General features: G+C 44.6%; 1 protein-coding gene and 1 long non-coding RNA gene across 6 annotated transcripts in view; both read left to right on the forward strand.

The window, feature by feature from the left end:
- The window catches only part of SESN2 (sestrin 2), a 59581-nt gene that overhangs the window by 19976 nt on the left and 13036 nt on the right, over positions 1–26569 (forward strand). For all 5 annotated transcript variants that reach the window (XM_081015745.1, XM_081015746.1, XM_081015747.1 and 2 more), the window contains exon 2: positions 22862–22927. In XM_081015745.1, the coding sequence (XP_080871871.1) occupies positions 22862–22927 (66 nt within the window). The remainder of the gene's footprint in view (positions 1–22861; positions 22928–26569) is intronic.
- LOC308482584 lies at positions 1649–6349 on the forward strand. The gene is made up of 2 exons (XR_013989340.1): positions 1649–2536; positions 6029–6349. It is a non-coding gene; the product is annotated as an uncharacterized lncRNA (long non-coding RNA).

Genomic DNA, 26569 nt, shown 5'->3' on the forward strand with positions numbered 1-26569 from the left:
AGCTTTTGAGGCTTACAACAAAGCAAACAGTTCTTTTCTACACTAGTCAAAACAGCTAAAATTATACAAAGTAAACAAAGAAACTGAAAACAGTCTCTTAATTCATTTTTTCCATCACTTGATCAGTCACTTAGTTAAAAAAACAAACACTCAGACCAGGCTCTGAAATGCCTGTTGAAATGTTTACCAAAAGGTTCACTATGATTTAATAAGTAAGAATTAAACTGACTTGACACAAATGCCTCTGAGAAAGGAATTTCATGACACTGGTGTCACCACTGGGAAGGCCCTGTTTTCATTCCAGCTTGGAGAGATGCCTCTTCTAATTTTGTCTGTAGCAAAGTAAATACAGAAATAGGCTTCCCACCAAGCCTTTTGAATTGGTTGTGTGCCTGTGCTGTCTATGTAATGCACGTAATATTTAATAGATGGATTCATGATTTTTAATATGTATGTTAAGTTGTTGTGTCATGCCTCAAGATCAGCTGGGATGAGCTGTGGAATATCTTCCTAGATACATAAAAATGCAAGGCTGTTGTCATACTGAATTTCACATGGCCACCAGTAGGTGGCCACACCAATTCCAGCATGATTTCAGAGTGGAAGACAGGTGAATTAGAAAGCAACGTGAGTGGCAGGTGGCCCAAGCAAGTTGCTTAATGGAGGTTTTCTGAAGTGCCTCCCCTCTCCTTTACAAGGGGGTGGGGCAGCTGCTGTGAGTTGGGGCTTGGGGAGCAATGAGGGGAGGGGCTTGGTGTTAGCTGTGAGGGGAGGAGAGATTTGAGTGAGCTGTGAAGGGATAGGAAAGGGGATGGATGAAGGGAGGAGGGGCTGGCCAGTTACGGGGGGGGGAGAGGAGGTGGCAAAGGGGTTGGCGAGCAGAATGAGTGGGGTTGACAGCCCCTAGTAAATCATATAAATAGAGTAGATGCTATGGAAGGTATAGTGGACCCAGACTTGCTAAGGTTTTAAATGTGGAACTACACTGTGAATTGGGAGCATCTGCAATTATTTATGCACCGCTTTAGTGATGGTCCTCTTTAATTTCCCTGTGTGCCTGTGCATGTATTGAACTGCACAAGGAAAGGGATTGTTGATGGTAGTTTAATATAGTACCATCAGGGTGCATGCCACTTTTACATCTTGAAAAGAGGCCAGGTCACTGCCCCAAGGAGTTAGTAATTTAAAATCTGACACAGATTGAACATTAGAGGAAACAGAGGCAGGGATAAACAGGGAAACGATGTGTGTTATATCTGTTGCACATGGGAAAGGTCTGTAGCTTAGTGACAGAATATCTGATTTGCATTCAGAAGATTCCAGGTTCAATCCCCAACATCTCAAAGAAGTGCTGGGAGAGATTCCTGCCTGAAACTCTGGAGGGTTGCTGCCAGTTGGTGTAGGCAGTACTGAGCAAGATGGACTCAATATTCTGACTCAGCATAAGGCAGCTTGCTACTGTCCCAGCTTAGGTGTACTAGTGACAGACTGAGTTATAGTAGGACTTTAGGGAGGTGTTTGACAGAAGAGTAGTGGCAGTGCAGAGTTGTTCTATTCTATGTTCTATTCTATTCTATGCGGGTGGCGCTGTGGTCTAAACCACTGAGCCGAGGGCGGTTGGCAGTTCGAATCCCCACTATGGGTGAGCTCCCGTTGTTCGGTCCCAGCTCCTGCCAACCTAGCAGTTTGAAAGCACTTAAAAGTGCAAGCAGATAAATAGGTACCGCTCTGGCGGGAAGGTAAACGGCGTTTCCATGTGCTGCTCTGGTTTCGCCGGAAGCGACTTAGTCATGCTGGCCACATGACCTGGAAAAAACTGTCTGCGGACAAACGCCTGCTCCCTCGGCCAGTAAAGCGAGATGAGCACACAACCCCAGAGTCATCCACAACTGGACCTAACAGTCAGGGGTCCCTTTATGCAGAAGGGGCAGCATGGTAGCAAGGGTGGCGTCTTGAGGAAACCGAAGACCTTCACACAACGGAGGGCAGTGGATTTGGAGGAATACAGATGAGATGCCTTTTGTTAATTACAGGAGTCTTTTTATTCCTTTTGGTATGGCTGCATCATTTTCCTGTCTGTTTAAGTGGGCTTTTATTTTTCAGGTTTGAGAATTAGCAATAGTGGGCACTTACTGAACTATATCTCACTTTTTAGCATTATTTTTAAACTGATGTGCCAATGTGGAGAGCTGAACTTAAGATTGGAAAACTTTAGAAACTGAGAGAAACCAAAACGGACAGATGTAATTCATTGTAACTAAGGAAGACAGTTGGCAAAAAAACTTATTTGAGGAGAAAACAGTTTTCTTGGAAAAGAGAGAAGGGGAGAAATCCAACCCTCCAGATACCTTCCCCGACATAAAGGCAAACTGTTCTTCAGCTTCTTGAATCAGGAATTGCAGTCCAGATGTGGTGGACTCACAGTTCCCATCAGCCCCAGTCAGAGAGGGCGGAGGTCAGGGTGATGGGAATTGTAGTCTTAAGCGCCTCAGCTTCCACACCTTTGGTTTCGAACTCTTTGCATCAACAGAATTGGGTGAGGTACTTCACATTCTTAATTTAAAATTTGTACTCTGATTGTAGTGGCAGTATTCCTCTTGCAAGGCGTTTGAGGAGGGGAATCTTAAAATGCTACCGACTTGTGGTTAAGGTTCACCATGGCCTGTAAGCAGAAAACAAATTTTGGGCCTAGGTTTGGACAACACTTTGGTTTAGCTGCCACACTAACCTTTCATTGTTTTATTCCTTTTTGTATATAGCTTTGAGGGTTATTTAACAATAAAGCAGTTTATAAATTTTTGAAATAAAATAAATAAATATACTAGAAAAACACCAGGGAGCAGCAGAACAACTGCCATCTTCTCCTTGGAAATTAGCATGTTCATGCTAAACAAGTGTTTGGCTTAGCATTTCACCCAAACATGGACATCAATAGATTTGCCCTCTATGAATTTGCCTAATCCTCTTTTAAAACCATTCAAGTTGGCGCTCATTGCTACATCCATAGTTTAACTACTGTATGCACTTGGGTTCATACTGTTTTCTTGTAGCTGAGTTCCACTATGTTTGGTGGTGGTTACACCCAGGTATCCATGCACAGAACTGCATTGGTAGTCGGAAAGATTATCTGCTTGAGGCTGTTCAATCTCAGCCAGTGATTTTGCAATCCAAGAGCTGCTGCTTCTAAGGATCGTGTTGCCTGTTACAGATTTATTGCAGCCTTGCAAACGAGTTCACAAAAGTTAATCGCTCATAAATGTTTATTAGCCTGTTTTTGGCCTGCAAATACCTGTGTTAGTCATTTATGAAATATCATTGACCTTAAAAAGAGGAGGGGGCGGGCAGAGGCGGAATCCTTTCCACTTGCAAAAGCTGATTGGTTTGGTTGCCTAAAAGTTATTCTGAGGCTTCAGGGCAGTTAATTCAGTTTTCATGACTTTTCCCTAACTGTTCGGTTCAACATTATATTTGAGCTTTGACGTGACGTAAAAGCCACTTCTGGAACTGTAGTGAAATATAGTTCAAATGTAGTGCTGACTTCCATGTTGTTTGCTTCCGGAAAGAAATCTGTCTGCAAATAATATGGAAATGAATGCTATGTTCCACCGCATTCCTCCATAGTTCTGGAAGTGGCTTTTGCCTCGTGTGAAAGCTCAGATACAACGTAGAACTGAACAGTTGGGGAAATGTGAATATGGAATACATGAGGTAATTGGGGAAGTATTTACAGACCTGATTTCAGGCACATTCAAATGTGGGGGTTATTGCATTACTTTTCCTTACAATATTACCACTTCTATCCCAGATTCTAATGTACCTTTTACAATCTATTACCTGTTGCATTATGGAACTGTGGCTTTTTGAACAATATACTGTATTTTTCCGTGTATAAGACAAGGTTTCCCCCCTAAAAAATGATGTCAAAAGTTAGGGGGCGTCTTATATACGGATACATCTCCCCCCATTTTCTTAAATCTGAGTCCCCCCAAATAGGGGGTGTCTTATGCATGGGGCAGTCTTCTAGAAGGAAAAATACGGTACTTCTATGCTGTGCTAAATTTTAAATGGTGGGAAAGAGCTGTATGGTTTTCTGGGTTAGTGGGGCTACAAACAGATTTTTTTCTGGAAGCAAATAGCACTGAAATGAGTGCTACGTTTCCACTGGATACCACAAGTGGCTTGTGTGAAATCTCACATAACACATGGAAATTATCTGATAAAGAATCATAGAATTGTAGAGTTGGAAGGGACACCAAGGGTAATCTGGTCCCATCCCCTGCAATGCAGGAATCTCAACTAGAGCATCCATGACAGATGGTCATCCAACCTCGGCTTAAAAACCTCCATTGAAGGAGAATCCACCACCTCCCAGGGGAGTCTGTTCCACTGTCTTAACAGCTCTTACTGTCAGAAAGGTCGTCTTGATGTTTAGTCAGAATCTACTTTCTTGTAACTTGAATCCATTGGTATGGGTCCTACCCTCCAGAGCAGGAGAAAACAAGCTTGCTCCATCATCCATGTGACAGCCCTTCAGATATTTGAAGATGGCTATCATATCTCCTCTCAGTCTCCTCTTAGCCAGCTTAAACATATCCAGCTCCCTCAACCGTTCCTCATAAGGCTTGGTTTCCAGAAGAACGTTGGGAGAACAAAATAAAAACCTGTCTGAATGCAGCCTTTGAATTATACGTAGGGATGGAGGAGAAATCTGATGGTTCAAATTTAGAGGTGAGCATACCTGATTCACACTTTCTGAAACAACAATAGAAGAAGACAACCATCCTTTGACATTTGCACCTCTCTGAATTTTGCAATGCAGTGTTCAGTAGCCAATTTATGTATCTAAAAATGTGTATGCTACAATAAATTGTGTGTGTGTATGTTAGTGCAAAGAATATACAAAAATGCATTGTATTTGCAGAAATTGCTATGCAAATGTGTATATTAGAAGTACACACTAAGATGCTGATGAGTTTTCATGGGGACCCTCTTTAAAAATAATAATCACATACTGATTTGGAAATGTGGAGAACAGAGTTTAATCATGGAAAATCATGGAAAATGGGTAACTGAGAGAAACCTAAATTGACATATTTGCTCACCCCTACTTATACATTACAAGGTAAACACATTTTTACTGCTTGTATACTAATGTGCTGCAGAGAAGAGAAGAGAGGACTTAAAATATGCACTTGAAAAAGTTCTTTAAGGCCCAGCACATTTCAGGTCAGGAGACCTCTGAGCTGGTTTCTGCAAAGGAGGGATAAGGCAGTTTTGTGCTCTATCTATTAATGTAAAGAGAGAATTATCACAAAGTCTGCAAGAAGAAGAAGAGTTTGGATTTGATATCCCGCCTTTCACTCCCCTTCAGGAGTCTCAAAGCGGCTAACATTCTCCTTTCCCTTCCTCCCCCACAACAAACACTCTGTGAGGTGAGTGGGGCTGAGAGACTTCAGAGAAGTGTGACTGGCCCAAGGTCACCCAGCAGCTGCATGTGGAGGAGCAGAGATGCGAACCCGGTTCACCAGATTACGAGACTACCACTCTTAACCACTACACCACAAGATTGCATTAAACCCAGCACTTTCAGAAACTGATTCAGTGGTCCCCCAAAGAACAGTCCCCTAATTCAAAACAGACAGGCTTCAATGAACTGCTTCAAATGCACCTTCGAGATTTCCTATTTTGCTTCATTCCTGTATTGGTATCATCCCTTTGTATGCCGCAAAAAGCCACAATTGGTCCCTAGTCTTCGTATCCTAACAGGTGAAGTTACACTAAGGGGATGTTCTAAGTCTTCGAAGTACAAATCCAGAACCTACATAAAAACTATCAAGGTCAAAGTAACTCTTTTGGTCCATAGCAGCAATACCTTTATTAAGCCAACCAAAATGCCTATTTTCTGAGGGAGCATTCCTTCCAGTCTGTAAAAAAAGCTACCCAGTTTGGCTTCTTTTGAATTCCTTTTTAACCTAGCATACCAGTTACGATTACGATGCAGCTTAAATGTATATGTCTTGGCCCTTAGATCTAACACTGATATGGAGTTGGAGGCTGCAGGGGTACCAGGTGATGAAGTTCAGGGCTCAGAACTGACTGCAGAAAATAGGGAGACGATTGTGCCTGAGGCTGTTGGACAGGAGCAGCCAGAGGAACTTCCCAGACCGCAGGGCCTATAGCAGTGATGGTGAACCTTTTAGAGACCGAGGGCCCAAACTGCAACCCAAACCCACTTATTTATCGCAAAGTGCCAACATGGCAATTTAACCTGTATTTCTCATTTTTTCTGTGTGTTTCACGTTTCTTCTTTATAACTGCTGTTGTAATAAATAATCCTTCATAAAAGTTATTGCATTATATTCTTCATTAAATTATCTTTTCCATTGATATAAAATTTTATGGTATAACTCAGTGCTTTTTTTTCTTAAAAAAATGTTTAGGTGTACTCATTTTGACTCAAGAAAATCGCCACCAGGGGAAAATAAATACAGTTCAAATCAGGGGAAATACATACAGTGAATTTCTTCTTCCGTTAAATTCACAAAATGTTTAGGAGTATGCGTCCCGCTGCGTCCCCACAGAAAAAAAAGCACTGGTATTACTCCAAAACAAAGTGGTGTTATGAGCCATCAAACCTCGGAAATACGTTTTTTCCAGAAGGTTCCACGATTTTGGCCACTATTGTACCCTGGAGGGCTGTACTAAGAGCCACCCTCTCCCAATTTTTAATATGAGATAATAATGATTGTCTGCGTGCGCACATACAAATATAAATAAATAAATAAACCCAGCCAGATGGGCGGGGTATAAATTTATTATTATTATTATTATTATTATTATTACTACTGCTACTATTATTATTTGCTGTTTCTTCAGCTGCCATTTGATCACAGCCTCCACGGAATGAATTACTCTGTTGGCTGTTGCAGGAAAGCCCAGAGAACACACAAACCCAGCAGCCCCTTCTTAGGTTGCCATCTTTATATGCTAAATGACCTGGGAGTTAAGCCCTGCTGAACTCAAGGTGTCTTACTCCTGAGTAGGAAAAACAGACTGGTGGGAGGCCCTGGCGCATCAAAAGTCAATGCCTGCTCAGCCCCTCGATGCTCGCCAGGCCCTGATGCCACAGGCTTTGGACAGTGCGCACAAACCCTCCTCTCCTCCTCCTCCCCCACCCCCAGCATGGAAGCTATGGCCCTGCTGGGGCGATGGCGCATGTGCCCACAGAGAGAGCTCTGAGTGCCCTCTCTGGCACACGTGCCATAGGTTCGCCACCGCTGGTCTATAGGGCCAGAGCCTGGACACTCAAACACAAGATGCCCCCCACTGCACATTAATAGTCTGGCAGTGCAGAAATGCCTCAGGAGGGAAGCTGTGGAGGAGGTAGTCTGGAGACACAGAGGCTTACAAGGCCTCAATCTGCTCCCAACCTTTGTCAGAGCAAGTTGGTCGCTTGGAGTCACCCACTGTCTGGCAACCTTTGCTTTACCTCCAGCCTTGCTGCTTTCTCCTTGGGATCTAGGATTGGCCCGTCATATGTCAGTATTTAGGGATGCGGGTGGCGCTGTGGGTAAAACCTCAGTGCCTAGGACTTGCCGATTGTATGGTCGGCGATTCGAATCCCCACGGCGGGGTGAGCTCCCGTCCTTCGGTCCCAGCTCCTGCCCACCTAGCAGTTCGAAAGCACCCCTAAGAGCAAGTAGATAAATGGGTACCGCTTTATAGTGGGAAGGTAAACGGCGTTTCCGTGTGCTGCGCTGGTGCTGGCTCGCCAGATGCAGCTTCGTCATGCTGGCCACGTGTCCCGGAAGTGTCTTCGGACAGCGCTGGCTCCCGGCCTCTTAAGTGAGATGAGCGCACAACCCTAGAGTCGGACACGACTGGCCCGTACGGGCAGGGGTACCTTTACCTTTTACCTTTATGTCAGTACAGTGGTACCTCGGGTTAAGAACTTAATTCTTTCTGGAGGTCCGTTCTTAACCTGAAACTGTTCTGAACCTGAGGTACCACTTTAGCTAATGGGACCTTGTGCTGCTCCTGCGCGATTTCTGTTTTCATCCTAAAGAAAAGTTTTTAACCCGAGGTACTATTTCTGGGTTAGCGGAGTCTGTAACCTGAAGCGTCTGTAACCCGAGGTACCACTGTATACAAACTGCCTGTTTTCTCTTAATTCCTGTTTGACAACTCCCAAGAAACCTTCATCTGGTCTGATGGGGCGTTCTGGAGAGCTCAGATGTGTACATGCCATTCTGTAACACGTTGATTAGCTTAATAAGGGTATTGCCCAAATGTGGATTTTGGAATAGAGCCTCTCTCTTCTGGAAAGTAAACTCACGGCGCTGTTGTCATGTATACAGTCGTCTGAGGATTGAGCTCTGGGGGTGGGAAGTTGTGCTAGTTTCAGGCAGAACAGAGGGCTGATCGACCTGATGTCTGTGACATCACAAAGTAGCTTTTTGCTGGAACAGTTTTTCAGTTTGGAAACAACAGATCGGGCAAAAATGTCAGGGGTCATATGAGTATGTGCACATAAGAATAATAGTTTAGAAGCCATGGGTAGGGAACCTATCCACAGCCCCCCAATGTTGGACTTTAGCTCCCATTAGGATTTTAAACCTTATGGGTTTAAGATTCTGGTTACTGAAATCAACATTGAGCATTTCCCACCTTGGACATGATAGTGGGGATCTGTGGTTTAAAGAGAGACTGAAGGGTCACAGTGTGTAAGCAGGCACACCAGGGAGGAATGTGAAGGCCCAACACAGGTTTTCTTCTTACCAAGCCATTGTTTACCAAGCCAAGAATGTTATGTCTGTAATGGCCCACAGATTACTCGCTTGCCAGGTTATATATCCTGTTTTTCTAGCCAAATGCAAAACTGGAAGCACCTAGCTGTGTCACCCTGTGTAATTCCCTTATCTGTCAACAAGGAGGGATTCATAGGCCGAGGCTAACTTGAACCCGTGACCAGAGTGCTTCTGGGCCCATTGTAAGTACTGGTGAAATTACTGACCAGCACCTGTTGCAATTTTTGTGCTATCTTCATGGGCAGCACCACATAAAGGCATAGGCGACAGCAGCCAAGTCCCTTATATGCCAGCAGAGGGTGCAGCTCTGAGCAAGAATGCCCCACTTCATGATGAATAGGCGTAGAACAAATAGAATCTGGAACAAAACGTTGCAGTGTGAAGTGCTTCTGTTCACGGTGCCAGCCAACCAGCATTGCCTTCTTTCAAGACCTTCAATTTCTGGTTTTCTTTTTTCCCTTTCTCCAGAAGGCAGTCAGCATTCTTTAGCCATTGAACATCCTCAGCCCCTATTGAGCTTTTTGGGGAAGGATGCTCCCTTAGTTACTTAGGGTATTTTTTGTGCTTCTGTAAACCTTGGCAAGTCTCCTGAGCCTTCTGAAAGCTTCCTTTAGTGAGTGAGTGGTGCCGTTTTGGCTGCATAAGAGAAAGCAGCCGGCCTTGAACTTCGGAAACGGAACAGTGGTGCAGGAGCTGAAATAATGTATTCAACTGCACTGATTTCAATTCTTACATTTCAGTCAATAAAATAACTGGGCTACATATATTTAAAGAGGTAGAAAGCTCTTCTGGAAAAAATACTCATCAAAGAGCAACTTACATGGTCCTTTGTTTGGGATGGTCTCATGCAAAAGTACCTGGAAAAGGCTGGGAAAGACTCTTGTCTGGAAACCTGAAGATCCACTGCCAGTCCCCATAGACAAGCCGTTGCCAACTTGGTGCCCTTCAGAATGTTTTGGCTACAACTTCCCATCAGCCACAGCTGGTGTAGACGATGTTGAGCTAGACTGACCCATGGCAAGGATAGCTCTCTGGATCTGATTGAACTACAGCTCTCATCATCCCTGATTCTTGATCCCTGCCGGCTAGGGTTGATGAACCCAGGCCCTCTGAACCAGCCCTTCTCCATGGGCCCCACTGAATCTACCTCCTCACTGAAGCTGGTCTAGGGCTCTCTTGTCAGCAATCTTTCTTCCCTGGGAGCTCTGGGAATTATAGCTCTGTGGCAGGAATAAAGGTCTCATCTAACAACTCTCAGCACCTTTAACAAACTGCCCTTAGGCCAAGATGGTGCCTAAGACTGCTATTCCAGCTTATCTTGGGACCAGTAAGAGACCTGCCATGGATCTATATTAGTTGCTGCTGTTCTGATGGGTAATTTTGCTGTTGTTTATGTGGCTAAGGTTTAATTTATTTAGTGCTTGGTATCAGATTTTAAGATAAAGCCACCTTGTGGATTGTCAGGCGAGGCGGGTGTTAATAGAAAGTTGGCAAAAGAATAAAATAAACAACAGCAGCAAGAATACTTATTGCAAAGTATTGGAAGACACAAGAACTACCCACTCTGGAAGAATGGCAGATGAAGGTGAAGGACTACATGGAATTGGCGGAAATGACTGGCAGAATCCGAGACCAGGGAGAAGAGATGGTGGAAGAAGATTGGAAGAAATTTAAAGACTATCTACAGAAATATTGCAAAATTAATGAATGTTAGAATGATGTTAGAATGAAGTTAGGTGGTTTAAGCAGTAATGCTATAAAGGTGTATGTAAAAATGGATTGATAACAGGTGAAAATTTAAAGTTATAGTATATTAAGTCAAAGGATTAAGAGAAAATAAAGAGGGAAAGAAATTGCTGAATTAACTAAATGAATTGGAATACAAAAAAGGGAGGTATGAGGAGGTCAGGGAAACAAGGATATGAATGTAAGGCATGGAAAGATTGATCTATTTTTTGTTTATTCTTTTATTCTGTCTTTTGTCTTTTGTATTTTTCTTGTATTTTTATTTCTGTCTTTTGTTTTTGCTTTTCTTGTTTTTATGTAACTCTTTTTTCTGACAGTTTAATAAATATCATTTTTTTAAAAAAAGAATAAAATAATACTGGGGATGTTGGGTCAACCTAAAGAGCCGTCTCAGCTGATTGGCTTTGGTTCTATAGGCTCCAACAGACTGAGCAGCCTCTTTGGCCTCCTGAGTTTATGACGCTATAATAACCTTGTTTTGTTGCATGGCTTGTAATTTGCTTAACCTTTCCTGACTTGCTTATCAAGTATGCTCTTGCCAATTCCTGACTAAGCGTTGCGTCTCATCTCCTGCGGAGTCACCCTACCTAGTCAGCACGCTGGCTCTCGTTGGGTGACTTGGGTATCCGATACCGTCTCTTTCAGAGTGATAATGGAGCCACTTCCCAGGCTGAAATTCGCCAAGTTTAGGTGTCTGGTCGTCTGATGGCACCATTGCCTGCAGGATCAGACAAATTGAGACAATCACCCTCTACTTCAGTCGAGATATTGTAGCCAGAGGAGGATGTTGCTATGGTTAATTAGTTTTAATAAGCCTTAGTTATTATGGAGGACATGTTTTAATAAACCTAACCACCATTCCAAGATGCTTTATCATGCACTTTCTATGTTGGCATGTGCTGGGTATCTCAGCTGGGTTTTGGTGTGCCTGAGATTGAACAGCCTTGGACCAGTTGATGGTCAGGGCATTTGTGGAAAAGCATGGAAGTTTTGTCTACTTTTGTAGTGGTATCTCATGTGTACTTTGGTGATGGGGATCAGTTACAATCTTCGATTTGCTTTAAATTTTAGACGGGAGAGTCAGTTTTGCCTTTTCTCCAGCTTCACCTGAAATGTTTCTTTCTGACTCCGAGATGCTTCCATCTATAAGAGACCTGTAATATCAGGTACCTGGGTCCCCCCCCCCCGCTTTGCCTTAAAGTTTATTAGAATACCACATAAAAGTTCACAACAGTTTGTATTAAAATTACAATCCCTATACAAACACGAAGTTAACAGAGGAAAAAGTATATGAACTGGATCGTTAAACTTGCTGCCAAATTATCAAATAAGAATCTTGGAGAATAGGAAGGGTCCTGCTGGATCCAAGGCCAGCATCCTGTTCTCACAGTGTCCAACAAGGTGCCTGTGAGAAACCGCAAGCAGGACCTGAGGGCAAGAACCCTTTCCCCTCCTGTGTTCCCAGCAGCTGGTATTCAGATGCATTACAGTGGTACCTCGGGTTACATATGCTTCAGGTTACAGACTCCGCTAACCCAGAAATAGTACCTCGGGTTAAGAACTTTGCTTCAGGATGAGAACAGAAATCGTGCTCCGGCAGTGCAGCAGCAGCAGCAGGAGGCCCCATTAGCTAAAGTGGTGCTTCAGGTTAAGAACAGTTTCAGGTTAAGAACGGACCTTCGGAACGAATTAAGTACTTAACCTGAGGTACCACTGTACTGCCTCTGATCATGGAGACAGAGCAATAGCCATCATAGCCAGTAGCCACGAACTTGTACTCCTATGAATTTGTCTAATCCCCTTTTAAAACCATCCAAGTTGGTCGCCATTATTACCTCTTGTGGGACCAAGTTCCATAATTTGTCTATGCAGTGCCTGAAGAAGTGCTTTATTTCAGCTGTCCTGAACCTTCCAACATCCAGCTTCATCTTGAATATACTGTTCTGTGTGTTTTCTGTGGGGTTGAGTGGGGAGTGAAGCATCTAGCAAAGGGCAAAGAGCAGGCTTTTCCGTTCCCTGTAGCTACAGTGGAGGAATTGGAACACTGTAGCAGAACACATGTTCTGCGCGCAAAAGTTCCCTGGTTCGATCCCCAGTATTTCCAGGCAGGCTTGATAAAAGACCGTTGTCTGAAAACTTAAGAGAGTTGGTACCAACTGGTGTAGACCACAGATAGAAAGCCTGTGGCCTGCTATGAACACATCTTTGCAAGCAATGTTGTTTAATATTTATTATTAATTTATTTATTAATCAAATTTATATACCACCCTTCACCCATAGATCTCAGGGTGGTTTGCAACCTAAAAATACAACATAAAGGACACAAAATACATAATAAAAATAAGAACAAAAACAAACCAGTAATCTCCCACAACATATTTAAAAGGGGATTGGATGTTATTTGGTCAAAGGCTTGATTGTCAAGGATCATTTTCACCTGACGCCTAAAGGTATATAGTGAAAGTGCCCTGTGGGGAGAGTATTCACAAAAGGGGAGCCACTGCAGAAAAGGCCTGTTCTCATGTTGCCACCCTCCACACTTCTCATGGAGGAGGCACACGGAGAAGGACCTCAGAGAATCATCTCAGGGTCGAGGTAGGTTCATGTGGAGACAAGTGGTTCTTGAGGTATTGCGGTCCTGAGCTGTTTACATTTACATTTTCAGGCAGATTTTTCAATAATATGCACATTTTTATTGTTGGAGAACTGCGTTGCGAAATTTGGAGAAGTGTGGCTAGCTGCATTTTGGTTTGCTGATCATTTTGGGGAAGTCAAGATGAGGCAGCTTCTCCGTAAAATGTCAGCTGAACATACTCTCGCCCCCATCATTCTATGAAACAAGGAAATTAGGAAGTGGAGGCATGGGGATGGGCAAAAAAAAGTAGTTGGTGGAGTTTTTAAATGGTTAACCAAAAATCATTTAATCAAGAAGTAAGGGGAAGCCTTAAACCACTCCTTTAAAGACAAGAGATAAAAACAGTCTTTGCATTGAGGGGGGGAGATGGTTGGCAGAAGAGACAAGGAAGTGAATCATAGAATCATAGAATCATAGAGTTGGAAGAGACCACAAGGGCCATCGAGTCCAACCCCCTGCCAAGCAGGAAACACCATCAGAGCACTCCTGACATATGGTTGTCAAGCCTCTGCTTAAAGACCTCCAAAGAAGGAGACTCCACCACACTCCTTGGCAGCAAATTCCACTGTCGAACAGCTCTTACTGTCAGGAAGTTCTTCCTAATGTTTAGGTGGAATCTTCTTTCTTGTAGTTTGGATCCATTGCTCCGTGTCCGCTTCTCTGGAGCAGCAGAAAACAACCTTCCTCCCTCCTCTATGTGACATCCTTTTCTATATTTGAACATGGCTATCATATCACCCCTTAACCTCCTCTTCTCCAGGCTAAACATGCCCAGCTCCCTTAGCCGTTCCTCATAAGGCATCGTTTCCAGGCCTTTGACCATTTTGGTTGCCCTCCTCTGGACACGTTCCAGTTTGTCAGTGTCCTTCTTGAACTGTGGTGCCCAGAACTGGACACAGTACTCCAGGTGAGGTCTGACCAGAGCAGAATACAGTGGCACTATTACTTCCCTTGATCTAGATGCTATACTCCTATTGATGCAGCCCAGAATTGCATTGGCTTTTTTAGCTGCCGCGTCACACTGTTGGCTCATGTCCAGTTTGTGGTCAACCAAGACTCCTAGATCCTTTTCACATGTACTGCTCTCAAGCCAGGTGTCACCCATCTTGTATTTGTGCCTCTCATTTTTTTTGCCCAAGTGCAATACTTTACATTTCTCCCTGTTAAAATTCATCTTGTTTGTTTTGGCCCAGTTCTCTAATCTGTCAAGGTCGTTTTGAAGTGTGATCCTGTCCTCTGGGGTGTTAGCCACCCCTCCCAGTTTGGTGTCATCTGCAAATTTGATCAGGATGCCCTTGAGTCCATCATCCAAGTCGTTGATAAAGATGTTGAATAAGACCGGGCCCAAGACAGAACCCTGTGGCACCCCACTAGTCACTCTTCTCCAGGATGAAGAGGAACCATTGATGAGCACCCTTTGGGTTCGGTCAGTCAGCCAGTTACAAATCCACTGAGTGGTAGCATAGTCAAGACCACATTTTACCAGCTTCTTTACAAGAATATCATGGGGCACCTTGTCAAATGCCTTGCTGAAATCAAGGTAGTGGAGGCACTAAGAACTGACTTGTTAAAAGTGTACAAAGTGATTTACAGATTCTTTTCTTATTATCACCACCCTGCTAGGTAGATCATTACTGTAATCATTTTCTGAACTGGGAGGCCCTCTTTGAGGTTGATTCTTCTCCTTTCACCTGCATTCATTCTAGATCATGGGCGTAGCCAGGATTTTTGTTGGAGGGGCGGGCCTTTTGTTGGGGGGATAGGACCTCAGTTAATTACCGTATTTTTTGCTCTATAAGACTCACTTTTTCCCTGCTAAAAAGTAAGGGGAAATGTGTGTGTCTCTTATGGAGCAAATGCAGGCTGTGCAGCTATCCCAGAAGCCAGAACAGCAAGAGGGATCGCTGCTTTCGCTGCGCAGCGATCCCTCTTGTTGTTCTGGCTTCTGAGATTCAGAATATTTTTTTCTTGTTTTCCTCCTCCAAAAACTAGATGTGTCTTATGGTCTGGTGCGTCTTATAGAGCGAAAAATACGGTATATATTTTTATTGATTTGGGGGGAGGGCAGCTGCCCCCAGCCCCCCTGGCTATGCCCATGTTCTAGAGTTTTATAAAGCCAATGTTGCCAGATTTGAGTGAACAGACTGTGTAGGATTTGTGCATGGGTTTTGTGTCTTAACAGAGAAGGTGGGGACATTTGGTTCAACTGCTGTGCCAGTGGGAGGCTGGAGGATGAGATTAATCAGACATCAAGAGGAGGTGGGTGGCAGAGGCAAAAATCCATAATCTGAGTATTCTCCTTTTGGGAGAACAATCCGTTTTGGCTGACTTGCCTGTTTCCCAAAGGAGTCCTCTGTTTCAGCTCCCCACCCTCTTGGTGGAAACAAGTTGCATCATAGGGAATTGGTCTGTGACGTGATGCATCTGTGGGCAGACACAAGACTATTTAGGGATGCAATGTGTTAGAACAGGAAGCACAGAAGCCGCTGAGGATGGGAAGTGATCGGGCTTAAGTTCTGTCGTGAAAGCAGGCAAAAAGAAGCTACCCCACCCCATTTTCTTTCTTTTTTTTAAAAAAAGAGAAAGACCAAAATCAAGGTAGGTCAGTCTGACTTTTTGGTTGTAAGGAAATGAGAGTAAATAAATGTTGCTTGGCTGCTTGACATCAGAGATCCATGTTGAAAGGGGAGAGACCTTTTTTGTTTGGGTTGACAATCCACTTGCTTTGAGCTGGTCCACTGACTTACGGGGAACACTTGAGAGTAAATAGATTATATATAAGTTATCAACAGGAAATTCCCATCTGGAAGAATGGAGAGGCAGCAAAAGTTCAGCTCTTCAGTCTTTTCAGATCTGAGACTCTCCTATTAATCCTTACATGGGATACTCTTATAACTTCTGGTTTTATGTATCTGCCAAACTTGGCACCACTGGTCTTCAAGTGACTGAGAGCATGTGGATTAGTCCCTTGAAGTAGGTACCTGGTAGCAATTTTCGAGCTTTTCAAATGCGAAAAATACAGTCTGTTGGCTTGCTGCGGGGATGGGGGTGGATGAGGCATGGTTGGGCTTGCTTTCACAGGTTTGTTTTTTTCCATGCAAAGGGATTCAGTACAAACAGCTCCTCGCTGATTGATTTATGTTTCAAGGCATCTGTTCTATTGTTGAGAGAAAGTTAAATTTATCCAACCCAAGCTTTGAAGTCAGTGCTTACATTATAAACTTCACAATCCAGTTCAGTTCTTTAATGCATTCGTTTCTTTTGTTTTGCATGGCTAAGACCTGTTTCCCTGTTTTTGCAATGGCCAAGGTTCGCTAGCAAATCATGCCATAGACTGACCTGCCAATCTTGGTTGCGTAATTGCAGTGTTTTTCTCTTCAGTGATGGGGAACCTGTAGCCCTCCAGATGTTGAGCCACAACTCCCATAATTCCTGGCCATTGATCATGCTGGCTGAGACTGATGGGAGTTTTGGTTCAAGACCATCCCAAAGCCACAGGCTCCCTATGCTGGCTCTGGCTAATATCCATGCTAGAAACAGTTGTAGCGATCCTATGTTATTTAAGTTCTCTGTTGTTTTGCCATGTGTTCACATTTTTGAGATATATATTAAAATAGCACATATCCCTTCGCAAAATAAAAGTATTGAATTAGGATGGATGGAGAAAAGAGACCTGAAATCACACTTAAAACAATGGAAAGGAGGGCATTTTATTATTTGTGTTTTATAAGCTGTAGCTTTATACAAGTGTTTCAGAGTTACTTACAAGTAATAGTAAAATAAGCAACATATAAAAAACAAAATCATTAAAATGAAGCACAACATGAGGTAATCATATCATAAAAAACAAATTATCCCACTAACATAGGTCAAACCACCACACACAGCCCCCCACAGTGTGGAGGGGATGTCCCAACTGCTGCAAGGAAAAACAAGAACCCACCAATACCTGAGAAAAAGAGGAATGGCTTTGCCTGGCACTGACAATATGTCAGTTTTGGGAGCCAAGTCTTCCTTCCTGGTGAGGGCATTCCATATATGCGGGGGCAGGCACTGTTGGGATGGCATGTTCCCTAGTCGTCACCCGCCAGACAGTTTTAAAAATGGAAGAAGGGCCACCTTTTAATCACAAGTGATTGCCTTTGAAGAGGGATGAGGAACCTATAGCCCTTCAGATGTTGCATGGAAACCCAGCCAGGTGGGCGGGATATAAATAATATAATAATTATTATTCTCTCCTCCTTGACAATTGCATACCCCCATTTCGGGAGGGCAATTTGGAACACACACACACACACACACACACACACAGCACCCCAATACTGCTGCCACTCGCTCACTGCCCACCTGCTAGCCACCGCCTTGCCTTCACTTGTGCGGAACCAAAAGAGCGCGGAACCAAAAGACATGTGTCTTTTGCTTCCACACTCCTTTGGTCCCCATTGGCTGAAATCCCGGAAGTGCAGCACCGGCTTCCATAAGTACACCGGCTGTTCCATTTTTTGGTCCTGCACTCTGGTGTGAGCCAACTGTCTTGCGACCAAGAACATATGTATTTGGGTCCCACGCTGTGGCACATTCAGAGCATGGGAGCCAAAACCCAGGATTTGGATCAGGGTGGCTTCTGTCAATCGAAGGTGTCCCGCTCAAAACAGGACATTTGCGCTGTATGCAATTGACCATGCTGGCTAGAGATGTGGAACTGACCATGCTGGCTTGGTTCATTGTTCCTCTGTCAGTGAATTAATTATTTAAAATAAAATAAAAAATAAAATATTGATGGTTTAGATGATCAGGGAAAGAAATAAGGTGAGTGGGACATAAATATTGCCTGTATTACTAATGACCACCTGTGATGATTTATATTGCACTTTTGAAGCTTTATTTTATGGAAGCTCAAAGGATTACAAAATCTTGTGTTTCTTCCATGCTGTGATTGGCTGGCTCAAGTATCTGGCGACAAAAAAGGAGTCCAGTTTAGTTGCTGTTTGGCAATCTGAAGCGCCTCCAGCCGAGGCCTGACCTTCCTATTCTCCCTCCCCTTTCTCAGCTTTCTAACCCTCCCTTTATCAAAGCTCTTTGTGTGTGTGTGTCTGTCTCAGAGGCTGGAAAAAAAAGTCTGTCGAGTCAGCAGCTTTGGAGAGCTTTATATTTGAGCTGAGTTAGACTTGCTTAGTTAGGGTGTGTGCATGGTGGCGGGGGGGGGGGGGAGAGAAGGAAGAGTGGCAAAGGTTAGTTCACCAGTGTCTTGTGTGTGCCTCTGGATATAGGCTTCTGGCTCTTTCCATTAAAAAAAAAAAGTGTCATTCCAGGGAGTCAGCATTTTTGGAGACTGTGAAATAAGGAAGCTTTTCTTTAACCCTTTATTTAGCCAGCTGCGCAAGTGTAAATACTGGTTTGTGGGCTTCTTTTTTCTACTTGTTTGTATGTGTTTCTCGCTCGCTTGCTCGCTCGTTTTTTCAATGTTTAATGAAAGTCTAAAAGGGGGGGGGGTGGAATAAATAGCCCCGCTCACCCTCCAACCCACAGGCGACTTGTGTTCTCACGCTTGCAGAGAGCAGCACTAGAACGGCCGTGACTTGATGGAGGAAACATCTAGGGCAGTTTTGCTCACTGTTTGCTAACAAAATCACGTTTTGCCCGTGATGATCATGCACTAAAAACAGCAGAAACCCATCCCTACATTCTGGGGAGTAGGGATGTAAGAAGGCAATCTACTTCTGTTCCACCTTGGATGCATTGCATGCTGCGCTGTTTCTGTTCTGCTGCAAATTGGCTTCCAACAAGAATGCATTATTCATCTTCTTTTCCGCTATGATGAATTAATTACATAATCAGTTACATTAATCCGCACACAATGCAAATTGCTGGGGGTAGCGACGACAATTTATCAAACACGTTTCATTGGTGGACTGAAGAATGACAACACTGACCACAGATAATATTCGTTGGATTGTTTAGCTTTCCAGACATGGGGTGAATAAGGGAACACCAGCAATTTCTGCTCCCGTTTCCATTTTTGTTGAAGTTCTCTGGTATCCCTACTGATGTGCAGACCTACATTTTCAAAGAGTAGCGTTCTGTTGTGTTTGAATATCTTATTTTTTTTATGTGCACTTTTAAAATAGAAAGGGATATGAAAAGGCCCAAATGGAAACACTGAAGGTTTTGACCAAAATAGTATTTTAATTAGGGCTCATCCAGACTTATGTTTGTCCTGAGCAAGATAGTTGCAGTTGGGAAAATTCACTTTTTGAGAAGAGTGTGTGTGTATTCCTACAGTCCTAAGGATTCTAGTGCTGCAAGCTTGGTGGCAGAGAATCTGCCTTGCATGCAGAATGTCCCAAATTCAATCCCCGCTGAAAGAGACTGGTGCCTGAAATCCTGGGGAGCTGCTGCCCGTCAGTGTAGACAGCACTGAGGTAGACAGACCCAGTGGTCTGGCTTGGCATAAGGTAGCTTCTTGTGTTGCTAAATCTGAGTTGCTTTTTTATTACTGAAACTCGTGTTGAGATTCCTGCATTGCAGGGCGTTGGACTAGATGACCCTTGGTCCCTTCCAACTCTACAGTTCTATAACTAGAACTCTACAAATGCAATACAGTACTTAAGTAAAGAAAATAGAATACTAGCGCAAGAACAAACAACAAGGTAAAATACCAAACGTAAAGGACATAAAGTGGTGATATCTTAGCAACCTTCACTAGGGATCTTGCTACCTTTGGGTTTGTGACCCACACCATAATATAGTGGAGGTTGTTTCTCCTTTTAAATTCATACCATCAGCTCTTCAGATGGCTCCTTTATGCCATTCTTTGATCAGTTTTATCCATTTGCAAATCTGGCCTGCAGTGATGTTTGAAAGTACTTAACCCTCCAAAATGCAGGCTAATTCCTTATTACTTTCCTTCCTTGTGACAACACTGAATTTTTTTTTTTTTAATTTCTTCAGTAAATAAGTAAAAGCATCATTTAAAAAATACAATGAACTTCTGTGAGGTGATAGGAAAGAATGGACACCTGAAGATAGTGTTAAATCACTACATTCTGCTTAAAGGGGCATCTTTTGCAGGCTTCCCCAACCTGGTGCCCACTAGATGTTGTTTTCCTACAACTTCTATTATCCCTAATCACAGGCCGTTCTGACTGGGGCTGATGGGAGATGGGGACCCACGACATCTGCAGGTCACCAGGAGAAGGCTGTTTTAAATCTCATGACTGGCTTTTGAAGACATGTTGGCCAATGTGTTGCTGCTTGTCCTTTCCCCCCTCCCTTTCTCTCTGCCTCCACACTCCCACCTTTGGTAACTTACGGGTTTTTTATTAAAAAAAAACCACCTGAGTTTCTGCTGCCTCTAATTGTATCTCTTAATTTTGTGGTGAACAGCTTGTTTGGTGCTGACAGCCACATCAAACGTAGATGATAAGCCCTCAGGGTTACTAACTTTGCATGTTATTGTTGGATGTAATTAACTTTTTTGAAAGCTCCAGCACAGTCAAGAAATGGGAAGATGTGGTTGCTGGTTGCCTATAGAGCAGTGTTCATCCTGAAATTGCCATTTTAATAGGAGAGCCCTGGTGTGGTGCAGCGGCTAAGAGCCAGCCGAGGTTTCTAGTTCAACTCCTGACTCCGTCAAGAGCTCACTTAAGTAGCCTTTACTGGATTCCCTGCTCCATGTTCCTTCTGCATAATGGGGTGGATACAGGGCCTGTGCTGCAGGGTTGTTTGAAAGACCACTGAGATAATCAAGCTGAAGCGTTTTGACCTCTGGGTGTGGTGCTGAAAAGTCAATAATAATAATAATAATAATAATAATAATAATAATAATTTATTATTTGTACCCCGCCCATCTGGCTGGGTTTCCCCAGCCACTCTGGGCGGCTTCCACAGAAACAAAAAATACACTAAAATATCACACATTAAAAACTTCCCTAAACAGGGCTGCCTTAAGATGTCTTCTGAATGTCAGGTAGTTGTTTATTGCTTTGACATCTGATGGGAGGGTGTTCCACAGGGTGCCACTACCGAGAAGGCCCTCTGCCTGGTTCCCTGTAGCTTTGCTCCTCGCAGTGAGGGAACCGCCAGAAGGCCCTCGGCGCTGGACCTCAGCGTCCGGGCAGAACGATGGGGGTGGAGACGCTCCTTCAGGTATACTGGGCCGAAGCCGTTTAGGGATTTAAAAGTCAACACCAGCACTTTGAATTGTGCTCGGAAACGTACTGGGAGCCAATGTAGGTCTTTCAAGACCGGTGTTATGTGGTCTCGGCGGCCGCCCCCAGTCACCAGTCTAGCTGCCGCATTCTGGATTAGTTGTAGTTTCCGGGTCACCTTCAAAGGTAGCCCCACGTAGAGTGCATTGCAGTAGTCCAAGCGGGAGATAACTAGATAACTGTATAACTTCTGGGGGCCCATATGCACTGTGCATTTAAAGCAGTATCAAAACCCCTATACCCCTCACAGCGGTATGGTTTCCAGTGTGGGAATACGAGTTTCCTAGAATCCACACGCTGTTGGAGGACACTCCTTGTTCTTCTCCAGATTCCAATGCTGTAGTCGCCAGGTTAGAAAGATGCACTCACCGGCGGCGAGCTGGCAGTTGCGTCTGTCGACCTTAGCCTTGGTCAGTGCATAGAGATAACTCCACTGGTAGCCAATCTCTCTTGCAAAATTTAGGGCACAATGCTACTTTCCTCTGTGTTGTAGCGCATAAGCACTGCTTGCTCAGCTTTCCCTCTTCCGTACTGAGCCCAGCGGGGAGTGTAGGCCTGGCTCTCTGATATACACAGACCTCCCAGTCCTGTCTAGGAGTGCCAGAAAACTCTCCGCTCAGGTGGGGGGAGGGGGGGAGAGAGTGCTCGGAGGCCCTGCAGCACTAAGCTGTCTTCAGTTGACGCCTTCAACAAAACCCCTCTTAGCCAGTGGCCTAAAGCACAGCAGAGAAGTGGCAGGTGGTGATCTGGGTTTGTCTGCCTTCTGTTTGTCTAGTCTTGGAATTCAGCAGGTGGCTCTTAGGATCAGCTGTCTAGATAAAAGTCTTCCAGCCTGCAGCTCTTCTTGCCCTGGCACCGCTGGTCTGTGGAGTGTGAGAGAGAAACTAGGTTACCAAACGCCTCCTGTCCTGGGGAGATTGTCTTGCTGATGCAAGGCCCTCTGTTGCAGGGAGATGGGTGATCTCCCTGTAACGCTTTGGACTGTTTTCATCAGGTAGCAGAATTCCTGAGTCAAAAGCAAAGGGTGACCAGCTCCTCCTCCTTTGAGATATTGTCGCTTTCTTTTCTGAATGTGGGGGAGGTTGATGGAAATCCCCAAACTTCACACTGAGCTAACCAGTTCTGGGCAGGTCTTTTATCTGATGCAATTCCTCCGGGGCTATTGCTCCAAGCGGCTTTTGCAAGGAGGAGAGGTTGAGAAAAAGACATCTCATCCGCAGAGCCTAACTTGAAGTTTCCAGCAGCCTTTGCTCTCTAGGGTCTGGCGCACTCCCCCCACTCCTTTGTGCTTTCTTTCACTCTTGCCTTACTCTCCCCACCCCACCCTTCCTCCACCCCCAAACTGTGACGGACAGCCTCTGGCAATGGCTGTCCTCCCAGGGAAGAGGTAACTGGGTGGGGCAGAATCCCCTTTGATGTGAGTGTTGGTTCTTTTAAAAACAGCTGTTCCTTTCATTTTCCAGGACAGAGGAGTCAAAATCCCCCGGCAGTTGGGAAGAGGCCCCAGTTCCTTCATCCCGGTGGAAGAGGTAAGATGCACAGCTTGGAACTTCTTTTTCTCTCTTCCAGGCCTTACTAGAGAGCACCTTGCAGTGATGGTGCTAGTTATTTTTGCATTTATGGGGATGGATCTGGGGGGCGGGGAGGAGTCTGGGTGCTGGGAAGGTTAGCTCTAGCTGCAGACACAGTGTGCATTTAAAACACATTCGTCCTCCCTACCTTGGGGCAGGAATCCTGGGAACCATAGTTTGTTCCTCACAATGCTACAGTTCCAAGCACCCTTAGCAAACAGGCTATGTACTTGAGATCTCTCATATGCACAAGAAATAGCTGGCAAGCATTCAGCATCTAGTAGTCCTCAGGTGCTATAATATTAAAGAACTGAGTATCGATAAATAATAAATATTAGCAAAGGTGCAGTGTGCTTGCTGGCTATAAGCAGGAGTACTGTTATTCAGGGTTCCTGCTGTTCAGGGTTCCCACACTCAATATTCCATGGCTGAACATTCTCTATCTTCCTTGTGCCATATGTAGGACTTCCGTTTGCTCTTTAGTTGTCGTCATTTATTTTTTTTAATTGTGTAAACCTCAGGGTGATCCTGAGCATGGGAATAGCTCTCTTGTTAGTCAGTGCCCCTGTTATTTGGTTTCGTTTTTGAGGAAGCAATACTTTGGGATGAGAGAATGTTTCAGCTAGGGGAACTGGAGCTGGATTTGGGGGTGGGGTTTGTTGGGTTCCATGTTAGGAAGGAACATGTGTATTCAGTGCTATTTCTCTAGAAAAAGAGGTGCCAGAACTCACCATGAATGGCAATGGCGCCCACCTGAGAGGTGCCAGAACTGACGTCTGGAGAGTTCTGGCTGAAAAAAAATCCCTGGGTGTATTTCTGTGCACACAGTGAAGGAACAGATGTGTAAATTTCATGAACAGATCTAGAGAGACCTGGCTGGGCCCCAACACTGTCTTTTAAAAAACCTCGGGGTGGGTGGGACGAATTTCCTTTTGGGAGGGAAGACTGTCTTGTGATCTCTAGCTACCACTGTTCTGAGCACTACACACCACTGTCTCCAGCTTCTGTTTTATCTATTTACTGAGATAATTATAGACCATACTTCCATGACAATTAATCAAGGCAGCGTTAAGGTTAGTGTCGGACTAGGTCCTGGGAGATCAGGGCTCAAGTTCCCACTCAGCCATGATGCTCACTGGGTGACCTCAGTCACTTGTCTCTGAGCCTGACTGCCCTCTGCTGAAGTCTAGGGATCATGTTCCTTAAAGGAGGCTAGAAAAAGCCAGTCAAACTGCTTCATAAATTCCGATTCCCAGAGGGAAACTGCAGTAGCTAAAAACAGGTTTGTTGTTCCCTGGTACTGATAACATAAATAGTTTGTTGTTCTGCTGATAAGAAGCAAATACCAGAACATCAATTATTTTATTAGTAGGACCTGCAAGAAAATGTTGCAGTGCGGAGTGCTCTACTTCAGAAGGCCTACCAGCCAGCCATGCCCTTTTTGAGAAAACTCCATTCTTCCCTGCCCCTAGGAGGCCAGCCACCCATGCACTTTTTGAGAACACTGTGTTCCGGTTGCCCCCCACCAACCTTGTTCCTGTGGCTGTTAAGCATGCTTGGCTGTCAGTGAGCTTTTTTGGATGGTAAAGGGATCCACTTAAGTTTTTATTCTTACAAATTAAAAAAATTGTATTCCTGCAAATCTTGGCGCTCCCCTGGGTCTGCTAACGTCTCTCCCCTCCTCATGCATGGATGGTACTATTTTGCCTAGATAAGGATTTGCATTAAGAACAAGTTTGCTATTTGTATATATAGGATATATTTTTGTGTGTGTTTCAAAATACAGTGGTACCTTGGAAGTCGAATGGAATCAGTTCCAGAAGTCCATTCAACTTCCAAAGCGTTCAGAAACCAAGACGCGACTTCTGATTGGCTGCAGTAAGCTTCTCCAGCCAATCAGAAACCGCGGAGGACGTTCGGGTTCCAAATAATGTTTTACAAACTGGAACACTCACTTCTGGTTTGTGGCGTTTGGGAGCCAAAGTGTTCGACTCGCAAGGCTTTCGGGATCCAAGGTACGACTGTATTGCTTCTGGGGTGCTGCCTATTTAACTGGGATGAAGGAAGGGAGGCTGCAAATGAAAATCAACCCCTCTCACCACCAGCACTGAAATAAAAATATCCTGTATTTCCCCCATGTTTTCCTCGCACCTTGAAGAAGGATTGCCCCCTTCTATGGTGGTTTTCTTGCCTAAAGCAACAGAGATGGATTATTGTTTACTTGTTTCTTTCCCTGACCTCTGGCAATCTTGCAAAACTGCTGGCCATGGGTTCAGAGGCATCTGAGGTGTTAATCCCTCCCCATCACCACCCCCACCCCTTCCTGGTTTTTGGGGGGCAGCCAGCCTTGCTGGCTTTCCAGCAGGGCAACACATAACACGAAGTGCTATTTGCTTATTGCCACAGCAAAGTCCTTGGCTTCCCCCACCCTTGTGCTTTTTTTTTCTTCCTGTGATGGGAGTGACACATGTGTGAGCGTTGCCCTGTGATGTCGTCATCTCCTTATTTATCGAGTGACCTTCCCTCCCTGTGTATGCACAAACAACTTATCAAAAGACTGAGCGCCAGCTACCTCTCCCTGGCCGCTGTTGCACCCATCAGATGCTGTCCTCACCCCTCCTTTCAAGCCCTGGGGTGGGGTGGGGTGGACCCTTCGGGCAACATAAATCTGTTCAAATCCTTTGTGACTCTGCTCCTGTTACAGACTTCAGCTGCAGGCACACACCACATTCAAAGCACTCCCCTGAGTCCTGGGAATTGTAGTTTACCCCAGCAGAGCTGCAACTCCCACGCCCCCTGACAAACTATAGTTCCCAGGATTGTTGGAGGGGGTGCTTTAAATATATGGTGTGTATGCAGCCTTTGGGTGTGTGTGTGGGGGGGTTCCTTCTGGGCTGACAGCTGCCCCTTTCTCCTTTTCTCTCTGGCCTAGTGCCAACTCCTCTCCCCTCCTTCACAAGGGGGTGCCACTCGGAGCCATTGAGCCATTGGCTGGTCTGGCTGGGGAAATGATATGGGTTCTGTTCCTGGACAGCTCTGTGGTGCTGGCCACAAGGACAGTATCTGCTTCCAGAGACGTCACCAGGCAGGATTTTGATTCCAGCAACCGAGAGAGCCGTGTTTTTTGAAATTTCCCTGCCAAGCAGGAGGGGCAAGGAGGTGTGTGATGGGCTGGGCTGTTGGTGGTGGCTGTTTTTTTGGCCTGGAATTTGAACAAACAACCCGATTGCATCAGATGGCTGAGCCCTTCAGCTGCCATGGGAAACAGCTAAATTTCTCTCTCTCTCTCTCTCTCTCTCTCTCTCTCTCTCTCTCTCTCTCTGTTGTTTGCTCAATAAACTTTGAAAAGTGCAATGTCGAGTTGGATAAAAAGTCTGCCAGGCTTTGCTCTCTCTGTAAAGGAGAGGATTCCTTCAGGTGAAGCTGTGACAATTGAATGCATTTATTGCAGGCTTCCTGTGACTTTAGTAGGGGCAGATCTGCCTCATACGTTTGAAGCACATCCAGCACATGTTTAAAGCACATTGATTTATTTCTTTAATAGTTTTATATCATATCTTTCCCCCAAGTTGGAATTCAGGGCGGCTTACAACATTAAAA

Source organism: Podarcis pityusensis (assembly GCF_964106645.2).
Source record: "Podarcis pityusensis genome assembly, chromosome: 8".
NCBI classification, from domain to species: Eukaryota; Metazoa; Chordata; class Lepidosauria; order Squamata; family Lacertidae; genus Podarcis; species Podarcis pityusensis.